The sequence below is a fragment of the Grampus griseus genome (genome assembly GCF_964374135.1).
Source record: "Grampus griseus genome assembly, chromosome: 17".
Lineage (NCBI taxonomy): Eukaryota > Metazoa > Chordata > Mammalia > Artiodactyla > Delphinidae > Grampus > Grampus griseus.
This window is the reverse complement of record NC_139011.1, coordinates 3,406,377-3,432,616: the sequence shown is the minus strand read 5'-3', so window position 1 is coordinate 3,432,616 and position 26,240 is coordinate 3,406,377. Positions and strand designations below refer to the sequence as shown.

Below are 26,240 nucleotides of genomic sequence, written 5' to 3'. Positions count from 1 at the left end.
CTGTTTTCACCCACGGAATATAGTTGTTAGAAAACTGCACAGGAATGAACAACGTCGGAATGTAATACTTTTTTGTCCTCTGTTTTTTCTGACTCACCGTCTGAGTATGGGGCGCTTGATCCAGTGTTTCTGTTCCTCCTAATTGCTGGCAGGATGAGATGCTGGTGGATCTTTGCTTTCTATCTATTATTCATAAATTAATTCCCTTTCCCAAACTGCAGTAGCACTGTGCGCCCACCATCGTGTCATTTACTCTGTTATCTTTCCATACCTCTTTGGATGATTCTCTTAAGTTTTAATCTGTGTTTAAGCATATAATTTACTTTTAATTCTTATTTGCTTTTTGGTTTTATTTTTGGTTTTTTTGGTTTTTCTGGATCCATCTTTCTGAAGTACAGGGAAGCCCAGGAAAGCTTCCTAGAAGAACCGAGATCAGAGTAAGGCTTCAGATCCATCTGCCTGGTCGGGGGGCGGGAGCAGCGGGGGGGGGGGGGGGGGGCGGGGAGTGCCCAGCAGCAGGAAAGAATCTGGAGTAAAGTTGGAGGGAGGAGATGAGGCCGCCAGGTGGAAAGGAGAGGCACAGCCCAGGCACAGCGAACAGTGCGTGTGAAGCCACGTCTATATAGTTAGTACGCACTATTTCCTATCTAGAATTAGGACAATTAATTTTATTTATTAATTCATGTAACAAATATAAATATCTACTGAGTACCTGTTGTGGGGCAGGTACTATTCTAAGCACTTGGGATATGGAAGTGAACAGGAGAAGCAGGATCTCTGCTTTCACGGAACTCACACTCTCGTGAGGGGACAGGGCTAGGAAAGATAAGAGGAATTAAAAGTGAAAAAAATTTAGTCATATTTGGTAAAATGAGGAAAAATAGGTTCAAAAAGGTTGCTAAATACAGGGTTAAGACACACATCCACATACAAAATCAATTCCTATATATCAACTAAAAACAAGTACAAAATACAATTTTTAAGAAAATATATTTACAATAGTAATGTACCTAGAAAAAAATCTAACCAAATATATGCAGGATGTTTATGAAAAAAATTCTAAAGTTTTATGAAATGATATTAAAGGGGATGAATAAATGCAGAGATGTATTATGTTCAAGGATAGAAAAACTCAGTATTTTTAAATAACTCACTTCTTTCCAAATGTATATAAATTTAATGCAACTCAATAAAAAATCCCAACATTGTTCTGGTGTTGGTCAAACTTGATACACTGATTCTAAAATTTATATCTAAGATCAAAGGGCCAAGAACATGCAAAACAACAACGAGGAAAATTTTTGGAAGCGACTTGGCCAGCTAGATATCAAGAGTTGTCATAAAACTGTAAAAATGAAGGCAGTGGGGCAATGATAAACACATCAATGAAGGAAAAAACAGCCCAGAAGCAGATCCATGAATATAATAAGGTAATGGATATATGACCAAAGTAGCAGTGTTGATTATTAAGAAGGAGATTCAATAAACAGTGCTGGACAAATGGTTATGCAGATAGAAAGAAAATGATATCCCTACATCACACCATAAACAAAAATAAGTTCCAAACAGACTGAATAGATAAATGTAAAAAGCAATATTTAAAATCCTGTAGAAGAAAATACAGGTGAACAACTTCTGACCTGAAAGAGAGAAAGATTTCTCAAATGAGCTACAAGACATACAAAATATAAAGAGATCTTCAACCAGGGCACCAGAATGCACAATGAGAAAAGGACAGTCTCCTCAATAAATGATGTTGGATAAAATGGATAGTCACATGGAGAGGAATGAAACTGGACCCTTACCGCACACCATATTCAAAAATCAACTCAAAATGGATTAAAGACTTAAATGTAGGATCTGAAACCGTAAAACGACTAGAAGAAAACAGGGGAAAACCTTCTTGGCATAGGTCTGGGCAACGACTTTTTGGAAATAACCCCAAAAGCACCGGCAACAAAAGCAAAAACAGATTAAGGGGGGTTGTAGCAAACTAAAAGCTTCTGCACAGCAAAGGAAACAATCAACAGAGTGAAAAGGCAACTTACAAAATGAGAAAAAACATTTGGATACAGTAGGTCTCAAAAGGGGTTAATACCCCAAATACATAAGAAACACAAACAACTCAATAGCAACAGCAATCATCATCATCATCATCCAATTAAAAAGTTGGCAAGGGCTTCCCTGGTGGCGCAGTGGTTGAGAGTCCGCCTGCCGATGCAGGGGACATGGGTTCGTGCCCTGGTCCGGGAGGATCCCGCATGCCACGGAGCGGCTGGGCCCGTGAGCCATGGCCGCTGAGCCTGAGCATCCGGAGCCTGTGCTCCGCAACAAGAGAGGCCACAGTGGTGAGAGGCCTGCGTACCGCAAAAAAAAAAAAAAAAAAAAAAAAGTTGGCAAAAGACCTGAATAGACATTTCTCAAGAGAAGACGTGCAGATGGCCAACAGCTATATGAAAAGGTGCTTAACATCACTAATCATTGTGGAAATACAAACCAAAACCACAATAAGATATCACCTCACACCTGTTAGAATGGCTATTAAAGAGACCAATAAGTGTTGGTGAGGATGTGGAGAAAAGGGAACTCTCGTGCACCTGTGGGAATGTAAATCGGTGCAGCCATTACAGAACAGTGTATAACTTCCTCAAAAAATTAGTAATAGAACTACCCTATGATCCGGCAATCTCACTTCTGGGTATATATCCAAAGGAAATGAAATAAGTATCTCAAAGAGGTAAGTGCACTCTCATATTCACTGCAGCATTATTCATAATAGCCAAAATATGGGAAAACCTAAGTGTCCATTGACAGATGAGTGAATAAAAAAACTCGTCTCTCTCTCTCTCTCTCTCTCTCTCTCTCTCCCCCCTTTCACACACACACACACACACACACACACACACACACACACACACACACACACCATAATATTATTCAGCCATGAGAAAAAAGAAAAATCCCACCATTTCTGACATGGATGAACCCAGAGAACATTATGCTAAGTGAAATGAGCCAGACACGGAAAGACAAACACTGCATGATCTCACTTACACGTACAATCTCAATTAGTTGAATTCATAACAGCAGAGTGCAGAATGGTGGTTAACCAGAGATAGAGGGGTGGGGGAAAGGGGGAGAGGTTGGTCAAAGGATACAAAGTTTCAGTTACGCAGGATGAGTAAATCCTGGAGATTTAATATGCAGCATGGTGACTGTAGTTAAGAATACTGCGTTGTATACTTAAAATTTGCAAAGAGATTAGATCTTAAGTGTTCTCACAAGGTAACTAGGAGAGGTTACAGATACATTAACGAGCTTGAAATGTGAAATGAAATGAAATGTGACATGATTGTGTTAACCATTTCACAATGTATATATCACACTGTACACCTTAAATATATACAATTTTACCTCAATCAAGCTGGAAAAATATAGAACGGAAAAGACTGAAATGTTTGGCTGCACTGAAATGAAGCACTTTTGTACAAGGAAAAACATCAAAGTCAAAGCAAAGAAAAGCTAGCTGTGAAAAGGTGTTTGCAACACATAAACCTGACAAAGGATTAGAATTCTGAATTAATAAAGAACTCCTGTAAATCAATAAGAAAGAAATGATCCAATGGAAAATTGAGCAAAGAACAAGACTGGACCATTTAAAGCAGAGGAAATCCAATGGCCAATATATAGGGACAGAGTCTCAATACAACTAGTAGTCAGAGAAATGGAGAGAAAACCCTCAGGTATGACTTCCCACCCAACCTATTGGAAATGTTTAAAATGTGCTCTAAGACCAAGTGTTGGCCAAGATGTAGATGAGCAAGAATCATGGGAATCCTCATTCAGTGCTGCTAAGGGTGTAAACTGGTACAACTCCTTCACAGGGCGGGTTGGCACAACCTGGCCAAGTGGTAGATGAGAACCCTTTGATCTAATGACTCAACCTGTAGGCATGTATCTTGGACCAACTCTCAGAGTTCAGCACAAGGATGCTTCCTAAAATGTGCGCTGCAGCCTCATTTATAAAATCAAAGAACTGCTTTTAACGAAGCGCAGGCAACTGGAGAGCAGACAAATAAATCTGTAACCGTCATACACTGGAAACCTAGATATAAGCGAAGATGAATTAAGAACTACCAACCTCAGCACAGGTTAAGTCTCATGTTAATAAGGTTGAGTGAATAGCAAGTTGCAGGAGATAGTTACATATTTATATCAAGTTTAAAATATTTAAAAATACTCTATATTGCTTATAATAATCAACTGTAGGGTAGTAGTCACTCCTGCTGAGAGAGGACGAGAATAGGGTCACAGGGGAGCACACAGAGTTTTAACAGTTTCATTTTTCTTTCTTTAAATTAGAAAAATAGATGCAAAAACAGCAAAATGTAAAAATATGACAAATCTGTGTGGCTGAATAGATTAGCATCCCCTTGACTTTTCTTTATATGCTGCTTATAAGATGTAAGACATGTTTTATAAGAGGTATTTTTAAAGTCACTTAGAATGTTGTCTTAGCCGGGGTTCCCCCGGGAAAGCAGAGCCTGAGAAGAGGGCTGGAGTGGAGCAGGTGTTTGGGAAGGGGATGCTGAGGGGAGCAGGGCGGGGGCACGGGGTGCGGCGAGAACGCAGTACCACAGTGCCTTACTGAGCTGGCTACCATGTGGACCGCTGGCGCTCACCCCGCTGGTCCCTCTGAAGAGTCACGGACTGTGCCTTGAAGTGTGCACCTCAGGCAGAGGAGAGGGGATTACTTCTCCACCAGCCCCCGCCCTCCCTGGTCAAGCTCCCCCCGAAAGGGGGCAATTCCCCAACTCCCCACACTGTGCGGCATGTGCACCTGTGCTGCGGCCCCGGAGAAGGCTTTCAGACATTCCAGAACTCGAGAGCTACGCAGCACAGCTGAGGTGAGGTGCTGTCAAGTTACCCCTGCATAAATCGGGCTGCCACAGAGATGGCTGGTGTAAAACGTGGGCTAGGACTTGAGGCAGAGAACAAGACGCGTGGCTAACAAATTTTTTTTTTAATTAAGTGCATCTCCTGAAATCATAAACAGAGATTAAAAACTGACTTCAGATGTGACGGCAAAGGAGGGCCTCTGATGAAACAGCATTTCATTTCAGACCCACACAACAAGAAGGCAATCATGTGAAGGTCTTGGAGGACCGCTTTCCAGAGAAAGCAGTTAAGGCCAAATCTTAAGGCATGGTGTCATCAACGGACAGAACGAGCCAGGAGGAGAGTGGTATGAAATTAATGACAGAGGAAAGGTCGTGACAGAAAGTTTGAATTTTATTCTAAGTATGATGGGAAGCTATCTTTAGAGTCTTAAGCAGATGAGCGACATGAATTGGTTCATGTTTTTAAAAAATGACGAGTTCCTATTCTGGAAAGATGCCGTAAGTACAAATAATCCACTGTGTCTCCCCTACTGAACCCAACTATAAGTCATACACATAATGCATGGAGCAGCTACTGGAAGATTCGAAGAGGAAACTATAGAAGGTGGATTTGGGAAGGAGATCTGAAACCGAAGTTTCTCTGAACTTCAGAGCGAGTTTCCATTTCCCTCAGTCCTACCTGTCCTAAAAGGCGGCTCAGAGGCACCCATCAGGTACAGACAGGCAGAGCTCCGCAAGCTGCCTCTGTCCCAGGTCCAAGGCGCGGGAGAGGGCACCACGAAGGTGTGTTGGGGGGTCCTGTGGGCTTTTTCTTTTTTTCTTTTTTCTCCTCCGTTTCTCCCAGCCCAGCCCCTGGGCAGCACTGCTATGTGACAGTGCCACGATGGGTCATGGCTGCACAGCATATACAACTCCGAGGCCAGGAAACCATCTCTCTGACCCAAGGGACTGAGGTCCCATAAGCACAGGGCCAGTCCCCATCACTTTATTTCCCTCTCTGTCCTCTGACCAATTAGTCCCACACAGAGACACACAGAGGAAGAACTCAAACCTTGGCTTTGTTGTGGGCAGACAGCGAAGGGAGGCGACTATGGAAAGGAGAGAGATGAAGAGCGCCATTTGGTAAAGTGGTACCTGACCTGGGCTCACTGTGGAGCAAGCACGAGGGGATGGATCCTGAGCAGTAAACCACGGGCTTCGGTAACTGAGCTCCAAAGAAGAACACTGGGCGGCACACAGGACTGATCCAAGGAGAACCACAGACTCTAAAACCAGAACTGCAGCACAGCCCACACAAGGCACTACGGGACCATGGTGTGGACCACCCACCAGAACAGAAATATCAGCATTCTCCGCAGGATCCAAACAAGACCCCAGCACCTCACAGCACTGTAGTTGAAATGTCCAGAATATAGTCTATAACCACTCAGCATAGGAAGAACCCAGGAAAAAGCCAACTTGCAAAGGAAAGTAAAATCAACAGACAACAACCTCAAAATGAAAGTCTTAACAGAAAAAGACTTTAAATACGTTCCGCAAAGTAAGGGCAAACACACTTGAAACAGATGAAAAGATAAAATCTCAGCAAAGAAATAGAAGATATAAAGAGGAAGCAAAGAGACACTTCAGAAAAGAAAAAACTGAAGAATCCACCAGGTAGTGAATTATCTGAGTAATTGAGGGAACGAGTAGACATAAAATGAGGAAGGATATAAAACAAACAATACCATTGACCAACTGGACCCAACTGATGCTTAGTGAACATTCCACCTCCCCCAAAAGTAGGATATCCATACTTCCCAAGTTATATGCAACATCTACCAAAATAAACCACTTCTAGGCCATGATAAAAACCTCTAGCAACTTTAAAAGAGTAAAAATCACACAAGTATTTTTTTGAACCACACAGGAATTAAACTAATATATTTGAAGACAGATTAATAATTGATCCAATGGAAACAGCTGAGAGAAAAAAACGGGATGAAAACAATCTTCTGAGACAAGAAAGGCTCTGAAAGTCATGTCATAGGAGTTTGAGACACAAAATAAAACGCACACACAGCTGCTGAAGAAATAATGGCTGAAAATTCCCCAAATTTGGCAAATAACGTAAACTTACAGATTCAGGAAGCTCAGCAAACCCCAAGCAGTATAAATTTTTAAAAATCTAGGCCCAGAAACATCCTAAGCAAACTAAACTTTCAGAAGCAAGAGGAAAGAAGCCACCTGAAAGCAGCCTGAGCGAATAAGGCTCTGGTACAAGGGAAACGATTCCAAGCCTGAAGATTGCTTATCAGAACACCAGTTTTGCTTAATGGGTATATAACATCTTAATGGGTATATAATATCTCTTACTTATAATAAGTAAGTCATTTCATTTCTCTGAGTCTCAGTTTCCCCAACGAGGACAAGAATGCCTATGTCATGGAATTATTAGGAGGCTCCAATGGGAAAAAAAAGTGCAAGTGCTTTGTAAAACTACAAGCGGAATATTACATAAATCTGAGGGGTGGCGATTATTATTAGCTTGGTTGCAGTCAGTGGAGCGGCAAAAGGGAAAGCACACAGCCCGCCAACAAAGCAATCCCAGCTAATTACTCAACACTGACTCAGCTAAAAGTGACTATGAGGAATTCCCACGCCAAGGTCTGAGTCTGTCTAAAAACCATGGCATCATGCCCAGAAAGTTAAGTGGGGCTCTTTCTCCCCGAGTCTGGCCGCATTCTCCCAGCCCCTGCAGGGTCCAAACATCACCGTTCCATCCATCCTAGGGGCGCGGTAAAGTGAGTGAAGACACAGCCAGACCGGTAGTGATGGCCACATACACCTTTGGCCAAACCCGTGTGGTCTTTTAAAGTTCCATAAGCCTGCCTGTTATCAATCAGCCTCCTTTCCTGAAAAATTAGTAGTCAGTTTCAGGATGGAGAGCTTTCTTGTAAGTCTTAAGAAAGCCAGGGAGCTTATTCAATCTAAAATGACAAAAAAATAATGGAACAAACAATCAGAATGTTCTTCGGGTGATATTATCTCATCTTCACCTCTGCCACACAGGTTATGGAGCTTCTAAATCTTACTGAAGACTCTGACAGTAGATTTACTGTCCATTAGAACTGGGTTTCCCAAAGTGTGATGTGAGGACCACCTGAAACAGATCCCCTGGCTCTGCAGGGGACAACGGATCAGCGCCTCGGAGGTGTCACACCCAGGGCTCTGGTGTCCTCCGGGCCGGGGGTTGGAAGAAGCTGAGTCTTACTGGTGAGAAAGACAAGTGGGCGGCGGTGGCACAGAGACACAGAAGACAAGCAGGGGAGGCTTCTGGAAGGAAGTGGCTCCTGCATTCGCTGAGGGACCAAAGGCTTGAGAGCAGGACTGCAGGCGGACAGAGCAGAGCATGGAGCAGACAGGGCTGGAGCAGCACGGACTGTGCGGGGAGCTTGCAGGAGTCTCCTTGGAGTGAGGAGGCGCGTGGGGCGGGGACAAGAAAAGGCAAGGCAGACAGGCTGGGTCAGATTGTGCAAAGCCTTGTGTGCTGAGCTCTGGAACCGAAACATGACTTACAGACGACAGGGACTCGTGGAAGGACCCTAAAGGAGGGACAAACTCATGCTTGTGTTTTAGAACAAACACTTCAGCAGCTATTTGGGGAAAGAACTGGAAAGAGAAAACGAACGCAAGAGACTTCGAAACGCTATAGCAACTGTCCAAGAAAGGGAGGGAGAGGCTGGCCCAAGGGACAAAGGTGACACGCCTGAGTCAATGCAGAGTTACTGAGGTGGAAAGGACAGATCTGGTGACCGACTGAAATGTGGGTACAGTGCCCTGTGGACGGCTGACACACAACCTGGCCTCTGACGGGTCTTGGGGGGCTGCACATAATGAAGGCAGGAAGGGCCTCTGTTTCTGATATTTTAATGAGTAAGTTTTAAAATAATGTTTTAAAATGTTCCCTTTAGATGAAACAAGTTGGAATGGCTAGAATCCTAAAGACATACAGGATAACAAGCATCGGCAAGGATGTGCAGAATTGGAACCTTCAAGCGCTGCTTAAAGGTTTGGGCGGGAATGTAAGATGGTGCAGCCGAGCTGGAAGATGGTCAGGCAGCTCCTTTAAATGGTTAGACGGTTATCACATGATCTGATAATTCCACTCCTAGGTATATGCTCAAGAGAAATGAACGCTGGTCCCCACAAGAACCAGTATGTGGATGTTCATGACAGCATTATTCCCAACAGCCAAAAAGCGGAATCAACCCATCAACTAATGAATGGATAAACAAAATGTAGCATACCCACACAGTGAAATATTATTCAGCATAAAAAGAAATGCCATACTGATACTTCCTTGTGGGTGAACACTGACAACATTATGCTAAGTGAAAGAAGCCAGTCGCATTTTGTATGATTCCACTTACGGGAAATATCTAGAACAGGCAAATCTAGAGACAGAAAGTAGATTTGTGGCCGTGTAGGGGAGGCGGAGGGGGGACTGCTAATGGGTACAGGGCTTCAACTGGGAGAATGAAAAGTTCTAAAATTAGATGGTGGCGATGGTTGAACAACTCTGTGACTATACTAAAAACAACAACTCTGTGACTATACTAAAAACAATAAATTATACAGCTTAAGTGGGTGAATTGTGTGGTATGCAAACAATGTTTCCACACAGCTTGCGTGTACATGCAGCGAGAGTGCCCGGGGGTGGTGGAGGTGAGGTCAACACGCTCCCGGCTCAGCCACAGCACCGCGTCACCTCACCAGGGCGCAGCGCTCAGCACCACCGTGGTCTTGACGGGCACATCATTTACTCTCTGTTGTACTGTCTACTTTGCACTCATAATGGACCACAGGTACTAGAAAAGAACCACGAAGACCACATGTTAAAAGGGGCACAAAAATGAACACCAAGACACCTGTGCCTCAAAACCCAAGGTTAAAAAGGTAACATAAAATGACAACTATGTCATATTTGGCTTTTCATTTTCTGGGAATGAAGACAAGCCCAATTCAAAACGGACGGAAAAGTACTTAAAAATAACTTGAAATCATGGTTCAATGTAGCATCGTTTGCAATTAACTCTATAATGATTAAAACTTTGAAAATGCCAAATGCAAAAATTCTAAATGGAAGGTCACAAAAAACTCTGGCCAATTGTTGATGATAGACAATCTACCTTTTAACATACGATGTCAATCCCTAAACCAAGTATGGCATGGGCCTTTTTAATTGGTATTTATAAATCATACTTCTTAACATAATTAGTGTATATTACTTGTTAAGTAGGACAATCTTTAAATCTGTCTTTAAATAATGAATATTGATAGCATTCTTAAATGAACATAACATTCAATAATGTAATAGTTCAAAATAAAATACAGATCACTTAAAATTATTGATTGTAATACTTTAATAATATGTATGGTTGAGACATAAAATAGGTCCCTTCAAGGTACAGCCGTGTGAGTGAAGACAGAAAAATGGGAGGTGATTCACCGCCTGGGCGGCTCCTAACTGGTGACACTGGGGACCAGAGGGTGCTAACTGCTGTGTCAACCTAAATGACATGTCCAGCTGCTCCTGCCATGGGAGGTGGGGTCCCAGCTCCTGCCTGTGCAGATCTACACTATGTTAACACTTGGAAAGACGATGAAAAGCGTGCTCATCATTTCAGGGAACACAAGCCAACAGGAGCAGGAAGGGATGAAGCAAATGCGTTAAGTCATTAAGCTCCTTCCACCAGAGATTCGATGAATGGGTTAGAGAGAGATGGGAGCCCTGGGGCAGACCCAGTCCCCTCCCATCACAGAAGCAGGTCTCGTCCGCATCCCCTCCTCTGTCCTCCCCAGGGTGCCCCTCACAGCCCAGCCTCAGTGAGGGCTCTGGAGAGGGTGAAGCTGCTGGGCGGGCGAGGGCTTCCCTCTGAGTAACACAGCCCTGGTCTTCGTACCAGCCACCCAGACGTGAGTCCCCAGCTGGGCTGTCCCTGTGCCACTTCCACACGGAAGAGGGGGAGTCCCTGACCTTGCCCTTGACAACCGCCGTTTCTCAGTTTTCTACCTGTGTCAGGCACTGTATTAGACGCTCTGTGTATTGCATTCTTTAAACCTTACTGCAGCCCTGCAAGATCAGTGTTCTCTCCATTTCAAGATGAAGAAAAATGATGCTTAAAGAAACAGGAACGACTTACTCAAGACCACAGGGCAAAAAAGTGGGAGGATCAAAATCTGAAATTGGATACAGGACAGGTACACTGGGCTCTGAAACCTGTGCTCGTTAAAATTCTAAATTGTTGTTAAATTTAAAACCAATTTAAATCAACACAGCAACGTAAAAAGGATCAACCGTGATGAAATCCGACATTGAAACTGCCTTTATTACATGTCTGTGAGCAGAGGCTCCCTATGGCGTGGAGCGGTCCTACTCCACGGGGGGAAACGGAATTTTTCTTCTAAGTGTCTGGGGAGAAGCGCCACGGCGTGTCCGGTTGTATGATGTTTATTCAGAATGTGACAACTCCCACACCTTACGCCCTGCTCAGGGGAGTGTATTTTCCACAGAGCTCAGAGTAGCTATGTATAAGATCGGACCACTTACCCTAGCAGCCTAGAAAGAAGTTGCTCCTGAGCTGAGGGAGGCCAGGCACTCAGACAGGGCGGCGTGGCTCAATCCATTTCAATCTGGTCCCTAACAACATTACCAGGCAGCTTGGTGTGAAAAGTGAATTTTAATGGTAATTGATCTCCTAAATAAAAGTCAGCTGAAAGCTAGGTACACCCCTGAAGGAAGGAGAATGGTTAAAAAAAAAAAAAGCAATGAGAATTCCACCTCCCATCTATATTGTGCTTTGGCTTTGAGAAAACACTGGGCCCTCTACTGTTTAATTTGATTCTCTTAGGCCCTATGAGGTGAGCAGAGCCGGTGATCACTCCAGGGAGGGACAGGAGGGCTGAAGCTGCGAGAGATACAGAGATGCTTGCAAAGACCAGGGGGCCAAGGGAAACCCAGGTCTCTGGAATGCCAGTTCAGCGTATGTGTGGCAGGAAGCATGGGTTTTGGTGCCAAGAAGGCCAGAATGCAAATCAAATCTCTCTTTCTCATTAATGTGCAACCAGGGTGAGTTATTTAACATCTCCATACAGCAATGCTGACTTCAAAGGGCTCTCTGGAGTTTAAATCCCACCCACTTTTGGTCTCCTGGGTATTTATTCTTAGGACTCGCTGGTATATGTTGGATACAGACCTTTGTTGCATAAGCACATCGTAAATATCTTCTCCCAATGGAGCTTGCTTTTCGATGAGCTGAAGTTTTTAATTTTGATAAAAACCCTCTTATCAACTTTTTATTTTACGGTTAGTAGTTTCTCACTCCATCTGAGAAACCTTTGCTTCATGGAAAACTTTTAATTAAGAATTAAAACTAATTAACTAATTAAAACTAAAAATTAAACTCTTCAACTGAGATGACTACCTCAGGGATTCTATTTTCTCTTGTACCAACTTTAGTAATTCATGTCTTTCAAACTTTTTTCCATTTCATTTAAGTTGTCAAATTCATTGGAATATGATTTCTCACAGTACACTCTTATTATTCTTTTAATGTCTGCAGAATTTAGCCATGCCCCCCTCTTTCATTCTCATGATTAGTAATTTGTATGTTCACTCTCTTTTTTAAAATTCTGACCATCCTGGCTATAGTTTACTAATTTCATTAATCTTTTCAAAGAATCGATTTTGGGTTCCATTTAGTTTACATATTATTTTTTCATTTTCTATTTCATTCCTATCCACTATTATTATTTTCTTTTACTTCACTCTTTATTATTTATTTTCACTCTTCACTCTTTATTATTTATTTTCTTTTACTTCAGTTTATTCTGGGTACATTTTGCTCTTCTTTATCTTACACAGACACTTATACCACTGATTTTAAGCCATTCAACCTCTAGCATAAACATTTAGTGTTCTATGATATCAGTTAGCTGGAGTTGTTTACTAGTCCTGTGCAAGCTTTCTATATCTTTCCGTTTCTTTCTATATTTTCCTTGTTCTATCAAAAACTGAGAGACAAGGGCTTCCCTGGTGGCGCAGTGGTTGAGAGTCCGCCTGCCGATGCAGGGGACACGGGTTCGTGCCCCGGTCAGGGAGGATCCCACATGCCGCGGAGCGGCTGGGCCCGTGAGCCATGGCCGCTGGGCCTGCGCGTCCGGAGCCTGTGCTCCGCAACGGGAGAGGCCATAAGAGTGAGAGGCCCGCGTACCGCAAAAAAAAAAAAAAAAAACTGAGAGACGAGTGCTGAAATATCCAACTATAATTATCTGTTTTCCATCTCTCCCTTCAGATGTCGGTTTTATTTTGAAGTTATGTTTCTAAGTGCATTTGCATTTAGGATTGTCGGGTACTCTTGATGACCCTTCCGTCATTACAAATTATCTGCTTACTCTCTCTCTTTTTCTCCTGAAAGTCTACTTATTTGATAATATATCCATGCCATCTTTCTTATGATTACTGTTAACATGGCATGCCTTTTCCCCCCCATCTTTTTGCTTTTAAACTGTGCATATTTAATGTGAGTTTCTTATAGAAAACACAGAGTTGGCTCTTGTATTTTTATACAGTATGACAATTTCCACGCTTTTCCCCACCACATATATATCCAGTTCTTCCATCATCATTTGTTGGAAAGATTTTCATTCCACATAAAATTGTTTTCATACCTTGCTGGTCACATGATCAATCGATCATACATGAATGAGTCTATTTCTGGACCATCTATTATGGTCCGTTGATTCTCTATCTTTACAACAATAGCATTCTCTCTTGATTACTGTAACTTTATGTTAAGTCTTCAAGTCGTATAGCTTAAGTCCTCCAACTTTGTTTTTTTGTCAAGTCATATGCTTATTCCATTGGCAATAATCTGTTCCACTGTGAAATAATTTTAAAAACAGCTTGTCAACTTCCACCCCCCCAAAAAAAAGTCCTGTTGGGATTTTAATTGGGATTGCATTGAACTTATAATCAAATTTGGGGAAACTGGTGTCCTAGCAGTAACTGACACTTCCAATCAATAAACATGGTATCTCTCCCCAACTATTTAAGTCTTTCATCCATATGTCACATCATGCACAAAACTTCATTTGAGACAGATTCTGGGAAAAACTTTAACTATAAACCTCCTCAAAGAAAAAGTGGCAGAGTATCTCTGTAACTCCGGGGGGCAAAGATTTTAAATGTAGCATTTAGTTCAGTTACATTTAATGTAATTCTTGGTACGGTGGGTTTAAATCTACCACACTGCTATTTGTTTCTATTTAACTATATGTTCTTTTCTCCTCCTTTCTTGCCACCTCTTTCCCCCTTTGGGGGGTTATTTTTTAGTGTTCTGTTTTATCTCTCCTGGTATACTATCCATACCTTAAGTCATTGCTCAAGGCTTTACAACATGGGTCTCTAACATCACATTCTAACTTCAAATAATATAACATTTTGCATATAAAAATGTCCATTTCTCCCTCTTTTTCCATTTGTGACTTTTTTTTTTTACATATTCTACTTCTTTATATGACATGCACTACAAAATTAAATGCTATTATTTCTTTCTTAGACAGTCAGTAGTCTTTTAAAGAAATCAAAAAGCGAGGATAAAAATTCTCATACCTAACCTGCTGACTTTATTTCCGGGATTCATCAGTCCTTAATGTAGATCTGAGTTTCCGTCTGGTATTATCTCTGCCTGATGAGCTTTTACCAGGCTGATAAAACACGAGGACTGTGTTCTCTGTCCATCTCTGATCCCAGTGGGTGCTTCACATAGCACCCAAAACATTGGAGGTGTTGGTATAAAGGTTTACAGTCTGCTAAGTGCTTTATTAGACATACAAAGAACGTACAGGGGAACCCACAGAAGGACCCCCACTCTGCCTGGTCATGGTCAGGAAAATTTTATAAAAACGTAACATATATCAATGGCAAACAGACATTTTCCAAAAGGTTAAGTGAAGGAATGATAGTTTAAGAAAAAGAACAGTTTTAGAAAAGGAGGTATGCAAAGGCACACTGGAGTAAGCTGTCCTGACACGTCCTGGTGATGGTGAGAAGCAAAGTGTCTTTCACATGAACTGTGGAGGGACTGGGGACAAACAGCTGAAGAGGAACACCTAGATCAAAAATTTAAGTACCTTGAATATCAGAGTGGGGACTTTGAACTTTATCCCGCAGGCACTGGGGAAGTCTTTAAGCCGGACGGTGACGTGGGAACGTTCATGTGTGTCTACAGGACGATGCCGGAGCAGGGTTAGAGGCAGGGGGACTGAGTAGACGAGTATTTCTAGAGCCCCAAGGAAAGACGGCAAAGACGTGCAGTGGAATGCAGGGACATCAGCTCAACCCACAGGATTTGGGGCTCAGTTAGACTTAGCAGGAAAGGAAAGGGAGGATTAGAGGAAATCAAATCTCAAGCCCCAGAGCAGGGATCCAAAAGAAAGAGAGTGAGGTCAACAGGCGGGTAACCGGGCGCCAAACAGCACGTCAGCTAACCACCAACTCTTCTGAGCATACATTTGCACCAAACCACAAGGCAACATTTTTCTCATCTTAAACCGTCATTAAGAACTGCAGGGGCCATGACATGGAAGCCAGATATCAATAAGGCGAAAATAATCCAACTCAGTGACAACCTGTGAGGCTTCTAAGACCTATTTATATGAGCAGTGGCAGCAGGAGGTGAGGGGATGAAAAAGAACGCACACCAGGAGTGGACCAAAGCACAGGAAGGGCCTGAAAAACTCTAACGGTACCTGGCAGGCATCCTTGCCAAAGCTTCCCGCCGGCAAGTGCTTTGACGCTTTATACAAATTCAAAACAGAGGCAAGCGTTGGCAAGAAAGACCATTACTCTGTGGGTTGAAAAAGTGATAGATGATGAATGTGATCAAAATGTGCTTGGGCTGAGAAGCCCAAGCAAAGACATTAATTCTTGCTGAAGCCATTCTCCAATGGCTGGGGAGAACGGCAGTCTTTCCTATGAAAGTCTTTCCGACCCTTACTTTTGGGGGCTGTATCACTCTAAAGAGAGTTTTATATCGACAGTAACATCCCTCTATTATACTCTGTGGACTATAGAGCCCACTGGTGGAGGGGAGAGGGATGTTGCATGTGATGTTCTCTCCCCCACAGTCAAGGATAGACAGGTAAGTATAGCCTTAACTCCATTAAAAATAAGTAATACTGGGACTTCCCTGGTGGCACAGTGGTTAAGAATCTGCCTGCCAATGCAGGGGACACGGGTTCGAGCCCTGGTCCGGAAAGATCCCACAGGCCGCGGAGCAACTAAACCCGTGTGCCACAACTACTGAGGCTGAGCTCTAGAGCCCGCGAGCCACAACTACTGAGCCCACATGCCACAACTACTGAAGCCCACGCACCTAGAGCCTGTGCTCCGCCACAAGAGAAGACACCGCGATGAGAAGCCCGCGCACCGCAACAAAGAGTAGCCCCGCTCTCCGAAACTTGAGAAAGCCCGTGCGCAGCGGCAAAGATCCAATGCCGCCAAAAATAAATACATTTATTAAAAAAGAAAACAAAGTAATAGGAGCCCACTCTATCCTAATAGGAGCCCACTCTATCCTAATAGGAGCCCACTCTATCCTAATAGGAGCCCACTCTATCCTACCCCGAGATGTAATGTGCCCCTGGACGTGAGAATGTGGACATGCCCAGGGGTGATCAGGACCTGCCTTCCAGGGCGGCTCACCACCTGGGCAGGAATCTGACCCCAGAGGGTCTCCATTTGGCTGGAGCCCCACCCAGTGCTTCGGACCCCACTGCTCCCAGTTCATCACAGGTCAAATTCGGGGGTGAGGGACTGTCATTCTCCCACCTAAGGGAGGAATAACCTCTAGTATCTCTGACCACTTCTGGGTTTGACGTAGACAAACTGGTTTCTTTCTCCTTAAAGGAAGACTAGGCCTGGAGAAGTAATCAAGAGAGAAAGCCTCTTGCAAGTAGGGTGCTCTGGGCAGAAATGACCCCACGCTCCAGATGGCTGGGAGCTCCGCAAAGATGGGGCTGAGACGCTGGGCAGCCTGGCCCTGCCTGCACAGTCCTCCTGGGGCGCCCGAAGTGACACAGACAGATGTGCTGGATGCCTCCAGAAGTCTCCAAGACAGAGAGCCATCGGCTGAGCCCCTGCTAACAGGAGAGCTGAACCAGACTGGAGTGAGCTCCAGCCTCGGGACAACGGGCGGGAGCCCTGTCCTGCGCGGTGACCACCAGAGGCAAGCATACCGCGCCGCCAACAGTATCACTACAGCGCGTGAAAGGTACGAAGTCCAGGCACTCCCGTCTCAATGAAGCGGCATCGCTCTACACTGCCTGTCTTCCTGAAGAAGACCTGGGGAGGCTAAATAACTCAGCACAGTGGACAGGGGGACCACAACGAACACCAAGGTCAGAATTCCAAACATAGCGCCCTCAGACTCTAGAACACGGCAGTCAAAGAGCAGAGGTGCATTTACCTGGTTGCCGGCAGCGTACTGACTCGTGTGAAGAATACAGATGGCTCAACCTCTACGTGCAGCCCCAGCGAGAGGTTCCTGTAATATCCTTCAATGTGGCCCGGGCCTCCGGAGTATTTGAAATTCAGGATAGCTTCCAGGGTCTAAAAAGATGTAAAAAATGGTAAGTTAGTACTCTCTGTTGCCCGCCATTCCCCCAGGCAGCGGACTTCACTCAGGTAAGGCTGAAGATTATCCCAACTGGTAACGTTATTACCACGGGCAACTCTCACCCAGGGCTGGCACCTGGCACCTGACATCTGGTACCATCTTTCCTCCCATGATGCCCTGTATCTAACACCTACAATTCTCAGCCTGGAAACACGAATGGAAAGGAGCTCCAGAATTACTCTGTGATGGGATATAGCATTTGGGAGAGAAAAACACATTTCAATCAGCATCACTTAAACACACAGATCAGGTTGAGGGGGGAGGAGGGACTCCCATCAAGGAGCTAGAACGTGGCTCCCAGGCTAACAGCGAGTAAGGCTGACAAGCTACAAACTCATGACACTTCCTTGAACCCACAGAGATAAGGTCACAGGGCAACCACATAGCCAGAAGGCCAAGGAGGAACAAGGTCCTTCCAGGAGGGACGGGGGGGGACACATCTCACCAGGGGCAGAGGCAGCCACCATACAAGCTGGCAGGAAGGAATCAGCTCAGACGTTAATGAATTGCTAAAGGCTGAGTAGGGGCTCTATTGATAGTGAGGACTCTCCAGGCCCAAGGACAGTTCCCACCCACTCCGGGTCTTCTCCGATGACCTCCCTGGGGGCTTACACAAAGGACTGGCAGGGGCAGGAGTGCAGGGGAGCCTCCCTGGTGGTACAGGCCTGGCAGAAGGGGTCAGGAGCCACCATAGGAAGAACAAGAAACAGAAACCCCAGCTCCAATCCCCTACCCCCATCCCGACCCCATCCAGACCCTTCTCTCCTCTAAAGCAAAATCTTGAGCTTCCGGAGGAGGGGGAGCCAATGCCAAGGGCACAAAGACAGGGGTAAACATCCGTTCTAGTGAGGGGAGGGCAGACGCTGCTGGGAGGGCCAGGAGCCGGTCCCAAGCCAGGATCCTAAAGCAATGCCACTAGAGACAGAGGCAGGAAACCCATTCATACACACTGCCCACCACTATACCAGGCAGGGGATGGCTACTCCTGGGGGAAGGGCAGGAACGCCGAGAGCCCACACGCAGGATCCAGGGGCACGGCTCCGACCTAGGACTGAGGCAGCACGAGGACAGCAAGAGGGCCCCAGCTGCTCCTGGCACAGACCTAGCAGGCACCCAGTAAGAAGCCTCTGGGGGTGGCGTGAAGGTGTGGAGAGACCCCGGCCAGGTGCTGGTGGGCAGGGAGGGCTCAGGGCTGAGGATGGAGGACCATTATGGGAAAAACCCCTGGTACCTACCTCAGCAGCCCCGACTTTCTTCCCCTTCCCCCAGCACAATTCGGAGCCTGTGCTGCACCAAGGGTAACCATAGCAACAGGAAATCTCAAACCCAGCTCAACTTCTCACTAAAATGACTCAGCCTTCCCCGGTAAGGTCCTAAAACAGGCATCAGCACACTATGGCCCAAGGGCCAGATCTGGCCCGCAGCCTGGTTCTGTATGCCCTGGAGCTGAGAACAGTTTTCACATTTTTAAAAGGTTGTAAAACAAAACAAACGACAAAACCAAAGAAGAATACGCGACAGAGACCCTAGGCAGCCAGCAAAGCTAAAATATTTACTATACGGTCCCTCACATAAAAAGTCTACCGATAAAACACTAAGAAGAAAACAGGAGGAAATCTTCATGACCTTGGATTAGGAATGGTTTCGCAGACATGACACCAAAAGCACAAGCAACAAGAGACAACAGGCTGGTGTCTTGGAAACCCAAGGAGGGAGGAGCTCTGGGATGAAGGGCCAGAATGCCCATTGCTGCAGCCAATCCACGTAAAAAGGGTCTGAGAAAGCGGCCATCACACTAATGGCGATGAACTGGTCACTAATGACCCTAGTGGAAGCCTCTTCCAGAAAGGGAAGAGTGAGGGTGAGCTCAGAGCATTGTCTGGGGCTGACAGTGCCGGACGGGCGCCTCAAAACCACGTGTTCAAGGTGGGGACTCAAGCACATTCCCACCTGCAAGCGCCAAGAGAAGCCACACTTGCCAACGGCAGAGCAGGTGCCTGCCCACCTGTCCTCCTGCTCTCCTCCCTACGCTTCAAGAGTCACACTTCAATAAGCCTTCCAGGCAAGACACAGCATTTAGCCCTCAGTCATTGCTTTCACTGACCGGTTTCCCCTCTCCAGAAGAGAGGCAGCCACAGCTACACAATTATTTAGAACTAAAGAAAACCACCTGTGTATGCATGCTGTCAGAGGCCATCCTAGGTGGAGAGTGGTTTTCCTCTGGGAAGGCCAGAGTACAGAAGCTCCAGAGACAGGCAAGGCAGCCTGGCCTAGTGTTTCCCCATCCTCAGCCTCGGTTTCTCAAGGGTTAAGTGGGGACAATAATTAACACCTATCTCACTGGACTTTAATGAAGATTCAGTGAGAAAACGAAGTAGCAGGACATATATGCACTCACTAAATAGGTTCCTTTCTCCTTCTGCGACGTCACCACCTGACACCCTAAGGCAACACGGCTTAAAACAGGAGGAAATGTGAAACGTGTTTCAATGCCATTTGTTTATTTATTTATTTTTTATTTATTTATTTTTTGCGGTACGCGGACCTCTCACTGCTGTGGCCTCTCCCGTTGCGGAGCACAGGCTCCGGACGCGCAGGCTCAGCGGCCATGGCTCACGGGCCTAGCAGCTCCGCACATGTGGGATCTTCCCGGACCGGGGCACGAACCTGTGTCCCCTGCATCGGCAGGAGGACTCTCAACCACTGCGCCACCAGGGAAGCCCTCAGTGCCATTTATTTTGTTTAACATTTTTCGTATCGTGGTAAAATACTCATAACATAAAATTTATCATTTTAACCATTGTTAAGCGTATGGTTTTGTGCATTAAGTACTTTCACATTGTTGTATAACCATCACCACCATCCATTTCCAGAATTTTTCATCTTCCCAAACTGAAACTCTATACAAATTACACAAAACAAACCTACTCCCCTCTCCCCCAGCTCCTGGCACCCACCATCTACTTTCTGTCTCCATGGATTTGACTAATCCAGATACCTCATGTAAGTGGAATCATTGCATTTTTGTCCTGTTGTGACTAGCTTATTTCCTCAGCATAGTGTTTCCAAGGTTCATCTGTGCTATAGCTTATATCAGAACTTAATTCCTTTTTAAGGCTGAATAATATTCCACTGAATGGATATACCACATGTTGTTTATCCACTCACCTGTCAACGAGCACTTATGTTGCTTCTACTTTTTGGCTATTGTGAATAATGCTGCTATGAACATGGGTGTACAAATATCTGTTTGAGACCCTGCTTTCAATTCCTTTGGGCATATCCCCAGAAGTGGAACTGCTAGATCACATGATAATTCTGTATCTAATCTCTTTAAGGAATCACTATACCATTTTCCACAATGGCTGCACCATTTCACATTGCTACCAGCAATGCACAAGGATTCCAATCTCTCTACATCCTCAACAATACTTGTTTTTTTTTCCTGTTTGCTTGGTCTGTTTTTTAATAATCACCATCCTAATGGGGGTGAAGGGGTATCTCATTTTGGTTTTGATGTGCATTCGCCTAACGACTAATGATGTTGAGTATCTTTTTATATGCTTACTGGCCATTTGTACATCTTCGTTGGAGAAATGTCTATTCAAGTTCCTCAGTCCCATTTTAAAAGCTCATTGTTCCAACTCACCTCCCACCACTCCTCAAGACCTATATGTTTACAGGGTCCCTTGAACTTTGGTCCTACTAATTCTCTCAACCTGTATAAATGTAACTCCTACTTCATGGCCTCTCAAAAGCCATGCCTTCTCCAGTAAGATGGCTATACTGCCTTACTTTAAAAGGACTCCGTGAAATACAGATTTTTAAAAAATACTCAAGGATCATATTTTGGTTTCACCAAAGTCCCAAATTTTCCCATAGCATAAAGCACTGTACCGTCATCTCAAAAGGATTGCCAATTTTATGTCTTATACTTCTGAAAACCCTTGTTTGTGAGCAGAAGGTAAGACCCCCTCATACACACATCCAAATAAACCTTTCTGGAACGACTTTCTCAGTCCAGCTGACTCTCATCTGTTTGGTCTATTCTTTCATTCCTCTTTTCAGTCACTTCCCGGGTACTTTCTGAGTGCCAGGATCTGTGCTTAGAACAATGAATACAGTCTGGTCCCTGATCCCAGAAAGCTCACTAAATGTTGAGTCAATGAATGTCTGAGTAAATTATCTGATAAATAAGCAAATAAAACCAATCCATCACCCAACACATACATGGCAGCTTCCACAAATTGCAAGCATGGTGGTCAAGGAAATAAACAGGTTCTCAATTATGGCCTTGAAAAGCCAAAATCTGTGAAGTAATAAAAATGTCACACTGTCTTTTTTGTTTTTTAAGGTAAACTTAAAAGTTGTCTCCAGGTAGTGATAGAGTAGAAATCACCTGGGAAATGAACAAAAAATACACAGAGATAGAGAACTGTCAAGTACCATATAACAAAGAAGAAATAGTCTGTGTTTCTATCTCCTTGGAACTGGCTGTTTATTTACTCTGTAGAGAAGCAAGGAAAAGATATAATTATGGGGGAAAATATGTAATTTATGAAAATCAAGCACAGAAAAGATTTTCTAAAATTGAGTATTACTGCCTTTCTTCCTTGATTAAAAAAAAAAAAAAAACTCAGTCCCCCAAAATTAGAATATCTTAATAAAGCCATAAAGTGGGGTGATAAAAGACAAAGGATGTCCAAGCTTTATTTCATCAAAACATAAGGAGAAACAATGCAGTACTCTGCCATAAGACTTTCCCTTCTTAGAACATGCGATGGTCTTTACTTTGAGGGAAGATGATTATAAAAATCAGAAATGGGCAAAGAATTAGAGAAAAGTTACTTTCTAGGTATACTATCAATATAATTTATTATTTGAGCTAAAATGAAAGGTCTTTCAAGAGCTACCTTTTATTGGGCACCTACTAAGTGCCAAATGCAATGCTAAGTTGTCTTCACACATGGGCTCTAATGTTAAGAGCCCTACAAGGAAAGTCCAGTTTTCGCAAACAAGCAGTTAGGTGACTGGCCTATGCCACACACCCAGGGAGTAGCACATCCAGGATTCAAATGCAGAGCTGCATGGCTGCACAGCCCTCTCTCTTTCATGCATGCAAACTGCTCAGAACAGCATTCATTCATTCATTCATCCACCCACTCATTCACTCACTGACCCCGAATGAATGTCTACTAAGTGTAAGGGACTATGGCAGATGACACAATGCCACCCCTGAGGGCTTGCTCAGGTCTAGTCAAAGACACAAGCCCCTAGATATCTAAGACAGTTGTGATATATTACATCAGAGAGGAGCGTCCTAGTATATACAAGGATACAGGGGAAAAAAGCCCGTGTGTGTCAGGTGTAGAGTTGGATAGGAAGAGCAAACAACCCAGCAAGGAAGGGAGGACTGGGCAATTATTAAATAGAAATCGGACAAATAATGGGAGAAAAAAATCAATTAAGCTAAAACCTATTTTGTGAAAATATCAATAAAATTGACAATCCTCTAAGTTAGGCTGATCAAGGAAAAAAGAAGTGAGAAACTAATTACTAACATCAGGAATGAAAACGAGTATCTGTATAGATCGTGCTCACATGAAAAAGACGGTAAAGAAAGAGTGTAGACAATTCAGTGCCAATAGATTCAACAACTCAGGTAAAATGGGCACGTTACCAACGGAACCAACAAGAAATAGAAAACCTGAAGAGCCTCCTGCTAAGTGAAGACATTGGATTCATAAACTAAAACACCCTTCTAGTAGGAATGGATCTGAGCAACACCAACCATCAAAACAGCTCCTCCTCAAGAAGCCCAGAAGTCCCCTGGCGACTGAGAAGGGTTAGGACATGAGGTCCAGATGGAGGAAGATGTGTCTGGGGACTGTTAAAAGGCCAAAAGTCTGATTTCTGGTACCAAGAAAAGCAGCTGTTTCATCTTTTTTGTTGTGAGCACATGTTCACATCATTTGACCATTCTTTTTTTTAATTGACCTGTCAGGTTTTTTCTTCCAGATATCTAGGAGGTTTTATATATTGAGGAAGTTACTCCTTGCCTGATATAAGCTGCAAATATTTTTTCACATTTGGATAGTATCTTTGGGTTTATTTACGATGTTCTTTGCCTTGCAGAAATGTTTAATTTTTTTGCAGTTAATGCATCAGTCTTCTTTTTTATGTCCCTTGCACCTTTTTCATGGCTCCTGAATCATGGTTAGAAACACTCTCCACACTCCAAGGTTATAAAATATTATTCTCCCCTGTTTTCCTCTATGATTTTAAGGTTTATCTTTTAAACTTTTAACTTCAATATTATCTCAAAGTGACAGAAAATTTGAAAGGGAAGTACAAAAACCACCCCGTTACCCAACTCAACAACTTTTCACATCTTCTCTCATTTTTAAATTCCCTCTCTTCAGATAGAGACAGAAGATAGATAGATACATAGATAGATAGATAGATAATGAAATAATGACGATAATGGTGTCTGCAAGTTCTGTTCCTATTTTTCCATTAGTAATTAACAAGCAATTTGTGTGGAGATGCTTTGAGAGGTGATAAATACCTTATTCCTCATTAAACTCTCACTCACTAGCTTTAGCATCCATTGACAATTTTCTAACAACACAATTTTCTTTTGCTACTAAGATGCTCTTGCTTCAAGGCTTTTCCAGTGAACAAACCTGAGAAATATGTGTCTGTACATACGTACATACATACATATATATTGGCACCTTGCTGTAGATAGATATGGATATAAGTATATATATAAGATACAGAAATAAACAGGGAGTTCAGAGTGATACCTCAAGTTCCAAATTTACACCACAAGATTCATTCTCATTTTCCCACACCTGTGACAACCTTCTCTAATGTGAGAAACGTAGGGTGCATCGTGCACCCTCCTCCACAGGACACAAGTCAGTGCCTGTTGTCCCCACCTCAGCCGAGGGCCCACAGGGAGAGGACTCCCGGCGTTCCACCATTAGACCTGGCACCTGCCCTTCATGGGTATGGGTGGGACAGAGAGCTCAAGTCCACCCTAAGACTCCGGGCCCAATGCCAAGTGCACTATAAGATCCCATCCAACGTTAAATCCGCGACAACAGGTCTGCCTTTGAGCTCATCAGACTCACACCGTGGCACCTTCGTTAAGCGCCTAATGGCATTCCAACCTCGAGTGTGGAACCGTAGTCAGGTCCCTTCGCTGTGCGCTGCCTCTTTGATAGGCCTGGGCCCACATGGTCTGTTAACCTGGGCTGGAAGCATGGACACTCATTCTTTCAGATGGCTGAGATGAAATTACGGCTTTACGCCAGAGGCGTACAAGAATCAGAGGCTGCCGAAGCCCGGCGAGGCTACTCAGGATACAGGGCAGTGACCACTGCAAAGCCCGCGTGTCACGAGGCTCTGCTTTCCCTGGAACTGGGCTGCTCCTGATTAATTTATTTCTGCTGATGTTTTCAGTTATTCAACAACCCTTCTAGCCTGTGGCCTTTGCCCCTTTCTCACTCCAGCAAACGTCCTTCTCTAAACAGAAGACAAACTTTCTGATGCTTGGCCAGCCATGGCACTTCTAGGTCCCCGGAGCAGGTGACCCTGGTAAATCCCACCCCCCTCGGAACCTCCACCCTTTATCTTCACAGTGGGAGGCAATTTAACAGCTGCTTTACAGAACTCTTTTCCAGCTCAGTTGGTACAACAGGCCAAGACCAGAGCCGCCTGTCCTGCCCAGACCTCAGGAGTCCCACGCCCAGGATGAAAGCTGAGCAGCTGAGCCTGAGGGGCGCCCTTGTAAGCCCTCTGTTGGGCTTCTGTCCCCGACAGCAAAGGCTGACTCTGGCACCTAGAATTTCTTCTTCTGGTCTATAATCTGCTCTCCCATTTTGAGATCCTCCAGAACATCTCGGCCAACAGGAAAAGAGGTTAAGGAAATAAAACTGCATTTTAATGGCCATCTATTACTATACATTGAATTCCACTTTCTTTATGCATCGTGTAGTTTAAGCCTCAAAATCCTTCAGAGAAGAGCTCATTAGCCCCATTTTGCAGGTGAGGGAAGGAGGCTTAAGGAAGATTAAGCAGCATGTCCCAGACCACCCCTCTGCGGAGAGAGCGTGTTCTCCGTTCTCCTGTTTCCACGTGAAGGACTTTCCCCGAGGACTCTCTCCCTCACTCTTCCATGCCCTGGTTCACGTGGAAAACACTGGCTACCCCAACTCCCACTGGCCACCCTGAGGCCTGAGAGACCAATACCGGGGTTCTCTGGTTGGATTTTATAGCCCACCTCTGCCCGGCACCTCTCCTCACTGAGGAGCTCTACCCCAGAACTCGTGTCAGTCCCCAGGAGAGCTCGTTTCAACACAGTGCTGGGCCCCACAGCAGCGTTTCTGATTTGCAGGTCCAGACGGGGCCCGAGAATTTGCACTTCTAAGGAGAGCCCAGGATGCTGAAGCTACTGGTCCAGAGACCACACTCTGAGAGCCACCACGTGCAGATGGGGAGAGGAGGACAGCCTCCCTGACTGGTGAGATGGGAAAGGATGGGTCTTGTGGGCTCTACCCCTTCCCTGTCCACCACTGGCCCTGCAGGCTGGCCCGAGTCCTAGAGCCGG

At 44.5% G+C, this 26,240-nt stretch overlaps 1 protein-coding gene across 2 annotated transcripts in view; it reads right to left on the bottom strand.

Moving 5' to 3' along the window:
* The window catches only part of TRAPPC9 (trafficking protein particle complex subunit 9), a 505,716-nt gene that overhangs the window by 184,749 nt on the left and 294,727 nt on the right, over positions 1–26,240 (bottom strand). For both annotated transcript variants that reach the window (XM_082675096.1, XM_082675097.1), the window contains one exon: positions 17,414–17,556. In XM_082675096.1, the coding sequence (XP_082531222.1) occupies positions 17,414–17,556 (143 nt within the window). The remainder of the gene's footprint in view (positions 1–17,413; positions 17,557–26,240) is intronic.